Source organism: Panicum virgatum, chromosome 3N, assembly GCF_016808335.1.
Source record: "Panicum virgatum strain AP13 chromosome 3N, P.virgatum_v5, whole genome shotgun sequence".
In the NCBI taxonomy this organism is placed as follows: Eukaryota; Viridiplantae; Streptophyta; class Magnoliopsida; order Poales; family Poaceae; genus Panicum; species Panicum virgatum.
The window spans coordinates 12345782-12353100 of NC_053147.1; the positions used below are offsets into that span (position 1 = coordinate 12345782).

The following is a 7319-nucleotide window of genomic DNA, read 5'->3' on the forward strand; positions in this document are numbered from 1 at the left end:
CTAAGTATTAGAAGGGTCCAATAATTTATAGGTCTCTCTGAATAATTCTTAATGCCCCTAAAAATCTTACAATGCCTATATCGGAAATAACGTCAGGGAGATTTTGGCGGTGCCACAATTTCTCGTACCAGTACGGTATCAATGAGTAAATTGTTCAGTCTGATTCGCCAAATTATTTCACAAAGTGGTTTGAAGCGTCCAATTTATATATATTTTGAATATTTTTTTATTAGATTAGAAGAAAGAAGAAGAAACAACGAGAGAGAGAGAAACGAGCGGAGAATCCGAGGGCCGAAACCCACGCGCTCTCCGTCTCCGACTCCGATACCGAAAATACCGACTCCCGCCGTTTTGTCCTGCACGCGCTCGCCGCAAACGCACCACCCACCGCCCCCTTCGAGACCCCGGCTATATAAATCGGGCTCTCGATTACTCCCCTTCTCACACTGATCCCAAGCCTCCCAAGAACAAGAATCCAGTCTCCCCCCACTCCCCCGCAATTCCGACGAATTCATTCAATAGTCCCGGTCCTGTGTTTCCTTGATACTGTGCTGCGATCGATGGAGACCGCCACCGTCGTCGTCGCGCCGGCTCCGGTGGCTATCGCGCCCACGCCGCAGCGCAAGCTTATGGAATTGAAGTCTTCCTTTGCCCCCGCGGCGAAGTCGTCGCCGGCGAGGAAGCCCAAGCAGCAGGCCAAGAAGAAGCTCGCCGGCGGCAGCGGCGGGTACGTCCTCGAGGACGTCCCGCACCTCACCGACTACCTCCCGGAGCTCAAGGTGAGTTGAATGATTGAGTCTTCTTCTTCTTCTTCACAAGAAGAGAAAACAAAAAGATTTCTTTGCGATTGCTGTTGCTGATGTTCTTGATCTGCTGTTCATCTGCAGAGCTACCCGAACCCCCTGCAAGACCACCCTGCCTACTCTGTTGTCAAGTAAGTAGTAATCTGAATCGAAATATCCCCTTGCGATTGCGCCAAAATCGGTTCCAGTTTCAATCGAAATGCTCAGCCGTGCTGCTGTTCCTCCGATCCCGCAGGCAGTACTTCGTTAACCCGGACGACACGGTGGCGAAGAAGATCGTGGTGCACAAGAGCAGCGCGCGGGGGACGCACTTCCGGCGCGCCGGCCCGCGGCAGCGCGTCTACTTCCAGCCGGGCGAGGTGACTGCGGCGATCGTCACCTGCGGCGGGCTCTGCCCGGGGCTCAACACGGTCATCCGCGAGCTCGTCTGCGGCCTCCACGACATGTACGGCGTGACCCGCGTGCTGGGCATCGAGGGCGGCTACAAGGGCTTCTACGCGCGCAACACCGTGGAGCTGACGCCGCGCTCCGTGAACGACATCCACAAGCGCGGCGGCACGGTGCTGGGCACCTCCCGCGGCGGGCAGGACACGGCCAAGATCGTGGACAGCATCCAGGACCGCGGCATCGACCAGGTGTACATCATCGGCGGCGACGGCACGCAGAAGGGCGCGGCGTCGATCCACGAGGAGGTGCAGCGGCGCGGGCTCAAGTGCGCGGTGGTGGGCGTGCCCAAGACCATCGACAACGACATCGCCGTGATCGACAAGTCGTTCGGGTTCGACACCGCCGTCGAGGAGGCGCAGCGCGCCATCAACGCGGCGCACGTCGAGGCCGAGAGCGCCGAGAACGGCGTCGGCGTCGTCAAGCTCATGGGCCGGAACAGCGGCTTCATCGCCATGTACGCCACGCTCGCCAGCCGCGACGTCGACTGCTGCCTCATCCCGGAGTCGCCCTTCTACCTCGAGGGCAAGGGCGGCCTGCTCGAGTTCGTCGAGAATCGCCTCCGCGACAACGGGCACATGGTGATCGTGGTGGCCGAGGGCGCCGGGCAGGACCTGATCGCCCGGAGCATGCACCTGGCCGACACCCACGACGCCTCCGGCAACAAGGTGCTCCTCGACGTCGGCCTCTGGCTGTCCCAGAAGATCAAGGAGCACTTCAAGAGGAAGCCCAGCTTCCCCATCACGCTCAAGTACATCGACCCGACCTACATGATCCGCGCCGTGCCGTCCAACGCCTCCGACAACGTCTACTGCACGCTGCTGGCGCACAGCGCCCTCCACGGCGCCATGGCCGGCTACACCGGCTTCACCGTCGCGCCGGTGAACGGCAGGCACGCCTACATCCCCTTCTACGTGAGTCCCTCTCCCATCCAATTAGCATTTGTTGTTCTTGTTCCTCTCCTCCATGGATAGATTTTCTCAAACTAACAGCCGGTTGGGATGGATGGGAATTGCAGAGGATCACCGAGAGGCAGAACAAGGTGGTGATCACGGACCGGATGTGGGCGCGGGTGCTGTGCTCGACGAACCAGCCGTGCTTCCTGACGCACGAGGACGTGGAGGGGGCGGCGGGGCAGGAGGAGGAGGAGCCGCACCTGCCGCTCGTCGAGGGAGAGAACGCGCTGGTGGTCAGGAGCCCGTCGATGTGCAACGGCAACGGCAACGGCCACCTCTGCAGTGGCGCCGCCTGAAAAATGCAAGGCGCAGCAGGGTCAAGAAATTCATTCACATGTTGATGTAAAATTGATGGTCCAGATCCATGTGGTTGTGATTGTAGTAGGTTTTCTTCATAACTTCCTTTTCTGTTCATTCTTTGGGTTGATGTCATATATAATGGGATTGCCAAAAGCCTAGGGGAGGATAACTCTACTTGTAGGCTTTCCATGATTTATGCGGCGCTCACGGACGACCAATTGGGCCAATTAGTATCGGCTAATTATGTTTCCGCGAGCTTATATTTTTGGCTAATTATTATTTAAGTGATATATATGGATGGAAATTGCAGAGGATCACAATGAGGCGCCGATCCGAGAAAACAGAGAGAAGTATGTAGTGGCCAAACAGTAATCCAATCCGCAAATTAAAATTAGTGTGCTAGCAAAACGCTTTGTCAAAACAGTAATCAAAATGTTTTTATTTCGTTTTAGCCATCCATCATTACATTATACAACCCCTTCTACTACTGTACTCTCTTTTACTGAATCCTTACTACTACATCGATTCGCAGGAGGCTGCACAACGTAGTCCGCGCAGCTGTGCCCTACGGCCAGGGGGTTCCCGCACTTCCTCGTGATCTTAACCCACTTCCAAATCTCGATCTTGGCCCTGTCGGCATCCGTGAACTCATGGCAGATCTCCGCGACGTTTGCTTCCCTCACGAACTTGCAGCAGTCGCTCTGAGGGTGAGGCTCCCCGTTGCCGAGATGCTTCTCCATGAAGTGCCTGCAGTGGTGCATGATGTCGTCTTTGCTCTCCAGCTCGTACGAGCGGGAGGAACAACACATGGCTGCGAGGACTGTTGGACCTGAGCCCGGCGATGTACACCGGCGTCGAGGTCGCAAGCTCGCCGGAGGACGAGGTCTCACAGCAAGAAACACACGCTATCACTTGGACACAATAGTTTGGTGCTGCTTGAACTGGCAGCGTTTTCGGTTGTTCTTTACTGAATATAAAGCAAAGATTACAAGGTAAAGCGCTCGGCCATTTGCCGCACGTGGCGTGATTTCGGCGCGTCCATCGCCACGCCCACGACCTTTTGCTTCTGTGACTGCCAGGTGATGACGTTCTTGCCGAGGAAGTAGATGACGCCAGTGGTGCTCTTGTGGGTGTCGATGTCCCCGGCAAGATCACTGTCGCTGAAACCGACGAGGTGCGCGTCCTTCTCCTTCCTCGTGTAGAAGCAGCCATAGTCCAGAGTGCCGGCGATGTACCGCAGCACCCTCTTCATAGCTGCCAGGTGCTCGGTAGTCGGCTTCTCCATGAAGCGGCTCACGTAGCCCACCGAGTAGGCCAGGTCTGGCCTGGTATTCACCAGGTAGCGCAGGGAGCCAACAATGCTCCTGTACGCTGTTGCGTCGACAGCGGGCGCAGTGCTCTCCTTGCTCAGCTTGAGGCGTGGCTCCATGGGGATAAAACTGGGATTGCACCCAGTCAGCCCGGCGTTCTCTAGGATCTTCGCCGCGTATGCACTTTGTCCCAAAGTGATGCCGCTGTCGAGCTGGGTTACCTCCAGACCAAGATAGTAGTGGAGCAACCCCAGATCACTCATCTGGAACGTGGCCTTCATCTGCGACTTGAACTCGTCGATGTCGCCCATGCAGCCACCGGTGATCACTAGATCGTCGACGTACACGCCCACGACGAGTCGTCGTGCGCCCTCGCCACGCAGGTACACCGCATGCTCGGAGTTGCTGCGCCGGAAGCCGAGGCTGAGCAGGGAGCCGTCCAGCTTCGCATACCACGCGCGCGGGGCTTGACGAAGCCCGTACAACGCCTTGACGAGGTGCAGCACCTTGCCCTCTTGATCCTTGAGGACGAAGCCCGGCGGCTGCTCGACGAAGACCTCCTCCTGCAGCTCGCCATTGAGGAAGGCCGATTTGACATCCATATGATGGACAGCCCTGCCCTCGTTCGCGGCGTGCGCAAGGTGTAGCCGCACAGACTGCAGGCGCACCACTGGAGCGAACACTTCGTCGAAGTCGACACCTTGGCGCTGCACGTAGCCCTTCGCGACCAGCCGGGCTTTTATACTTGGTGATGATCCCGGCTGCGTCCTTCTTCGCCTTGAAAACCCATTTGAGCCCAATGGCCCGTGTCCGCGGGGGAGGGTCGACGAGCTCCCAGGTGCTGTTCGCCTCGATCGCCGTCATCTCGTCGAGCATGGCGTGACGCCAGCATTCATGCTTCTGCGCCTCGACGAATGTGGACGGCTCTGTGTCGCTGGCCATCAGCAGCTGCTCCGACGTCTCGCGATGTGCTTGTCCCGGCGGCGTCGCCGGTCCAAGCACGTTGTCGATCTTGCGGAATCGGAGTGGTGCATCGTCATGGTCTGCATCCAGATCAGCTTCATCAATGTTGGGGGGCGTGGCGAACTCCAGCTCTTGCCCAGCAGCTTGTGCTGGGGTGCTCGGTGTCGGCGGCGCGACGTCGTGGTGCGGTGACCGTGGCGAGGGAGTCGATGCGGCCGACGTCGAGCTGGATGCATCGGCAGCCACTGGCGTCGACGAGGTGGTCACGGTGACCACCTGAGGTAGTCCGGCGGTGGCCTCCTGGATGTGGAAGTCCTCAGCGGCATCGCCGAGCTCTCCTACCCAGGACCACTGGGCGGCCTCGTCGAAGACGACGTCGCGGCTGATGTGGACGCGCCGGGTCGATGGATCGAACAAACGGTACGCCTTGGAGCCCGCCTCGTAGCCGACGAAGATGGTGCGCCTGCTCCTGTCATCGAGCTTCTTCAGGTTCGGAGTCGTCAGCTTCATGTGCGCGATGCAGCCAAACGTGCGCAGGTGCTGGACTCCTGGCATGCTCCCAGTCCAGAGCTCGTAGGGGTCTTGCCTCCTATGCTCTTGGAAGAGGACCGGTTAAGGAGATAGATGGCCGTCGTGGCTGCCTCACCCCAGAACTCGCCCAGGAGCTGCTTCGCCTTGAGCATACACCGGGCAGTTCCCACCACAGATTGATTGCGCCGCTCGACGACGCCGTTTTGCTGCAGTGAGTAGGGCGCCGAGAGCTGACGGTGTACGCCGAGGTCGATGCAGAACTGCTCGAAGTCGCATGCAAGGAACTCGCCTCCACGGTCAGTACGCAGTGCGTGCACTGGTTTGCTGGCCTTCCGTTCCGCCGCGGCCTGGATGCGCTTGATCTCCGCGGCCCCGCCATCCTTGCTGAGGAGCAACGCGATCCACATGTATCGCGAGTAATCATCGACCAAGAGCAGGAAGTACCGATTACCGCTCGGAGTCGGTGGCGTGATAGGGCCGCAGAGGTCGCCGTGGAGTAACTGGAGCACGTCCGTGGAACATGCCAGGGCGCGCTGTGGGAATGGCGTGCGCCGGTGCTTGCCCGCAAGGCAAGCGTCGCAGAGCTGCTCGGGCTGGTCGAGCAGGGGCATGCCGCGGACAAGCTCATCTCGACCCATCTTCCTCAGCGCGCTGAAGTTGACATGCCCAAAACAGGGGTGCCAGAGCCACGCATCCTCCTTGGCGTGCGCGGCAAAGCACACCGGCCGCGCAATCTCGGCGTCGAGCATGTAGAGCCGGCTTGGGCTCCGGTGGATTTTGGCGAGCAGGCGGCGCTCCTCGTCGTGGATCCGCATCACTCCCTCCTCCATGAGCACCTGGAACCCCACCTCGTCGAGCTGGCCGATGCTTATAATGTTGGTGGCGAGCCGTGGGATGAAGTAGGTGTTGGCGAGGGTGTGATGTTCTCCATTCTTGCAGGCGAACAGAACGGTGCCGCGGCCCTCGATCTTGACGACTGAGCCGTCGCCGAAGCGCACCGTGCCGACGATGCCGGTGTCAAGGTCGGAGAAGGCGCCGCGGGATCCCGTCATGTGGTTCGTCGCCCCGGTATCCAGGACCCAGCGCTTTGGGTCCCGGTCCTCGGCGGCGTCGAAGGCGGCGAACACCTTCGCCTCCACGACCTCGAGCTGGCGCGGTGGAGCGTCGTCGTCGATGACGTCGCAGTTGCGGATGTGCGGCGGCGCTTGGAGAGGAGACAGAGTTGACGATGCATCCTCCTCCACGACCCCGAAGGCGTACATCAGGGTGGGCTCGTCGTCTTGGGCCACATGGGCCTGCTCCTCCACCTTGAGTTTGCCACGGCAATCTTTGGCCCAGTGGCCTTTCTTGCCGCAACGCTTGCAGGTGTCACCTGACCCGGCCCGACCTGAGCTCGAGTCGGCACCGTCGGAGTTGCTGCCGCCGCCGCGGCTGCGTGGCTTGCCGCGCCGCTTGCCCCGAGTGCCGGAGCTCGACCCTCCGTGCCCGGAGTCCTGCTTCTTGTACCTCTCCAGCACTGCTCCTCCGTGAGCAGCAACTTGCCGCTGGCTGCTTGGGGCGGTGTTGGATCAACATCGTCCGCTGCCTTGAGCCGTTCGGTGATCTCTTCGATGGACAGTGCAGAGATGTCCAGGAGAGTTTCAATGGAGATGACAAGCTGTTTGTACCTTGGACGTACGACGCGCAGGTACTTCGCGACGACCTTGGCATCCGGCTCTGGATCGCCAAGGGTTGCCAAGCGCTGGACGATGCCGGTGAGTCGCAGCGCGAAGTCTTCAATCGTCTCGTCATCACGGAGCGAGATCGCCTCGTACTCGGTGCGGAGGTTCTGCGCCGTCGCCTTCCGCACCCGGTCGTCGCCGATGCGGAGCGTCTTGATGGCTTTCCAGGCGTCGTGCGCCGTCTCCTTCATGGCGAGGGAGGAAACCAGTTCTGGGGGCACCGCGCTGCAGATGGCCTCCAACGCGGTGCGGTCGTCGTGGAAGTCGCCGTCGCCATGCTCAACGACATCC

At 59.8% G+C, this 7319-nt stretch overlaps 1 protein-coding gene across 1 annotated transcript; it reads left to right on the forward strand.

The window, feature by feature from the left end:
- Nucleotides 1-297: 297 nt before the first annotated feature.
- Nucleotides 298-2805, forward strand: LOC120664342 (ATP-dependent 6-phosphofructokinase 6-like). The gene is made up of 4 exons (XM_039943508.1): nt 298-779; nt 888-934; nt 1039-2161; nt 2266-2805. The coding sequence occupies exons 1-4, from the start codon at nt 561-563 to the stop codon at nt 2497-2499; spliced, it is 1623 nt and encodes a 540-aa protein (XP_039799442.1). The 5' UTR covers nt 298-560; the 3' UTR covers nt 2500-2805.
- The last annotated feature ends 4514 nt before the right edge of the window (nt 2806-7319 follow it).

Excerpts from the sequence above, each read along its gene's own strand:
- LOC120664342 (XM_039943508.1), top strand. The coding sequence starts at position 561 with ATGGAGACCGCCACCGTCGTCGTCGCGCCGGCTCCGGTGGCTATCGCG. Across the intron at positions 780-887 it reads ACTACCTCCCGGAGCTCAAG|AGCTACCCGAACCCCCTGCA; the intron begins GTGAGTTGAATG and ends GTTCATCTGCAG. Across the intron at positions 2,162-2,265 it reads ACGCCTACATCCCCTTCTAC|AGGATCACCGAGAGGCAGAA; the intron begins GTGAGTCCCTCT and ends TGGGAATTGCAG.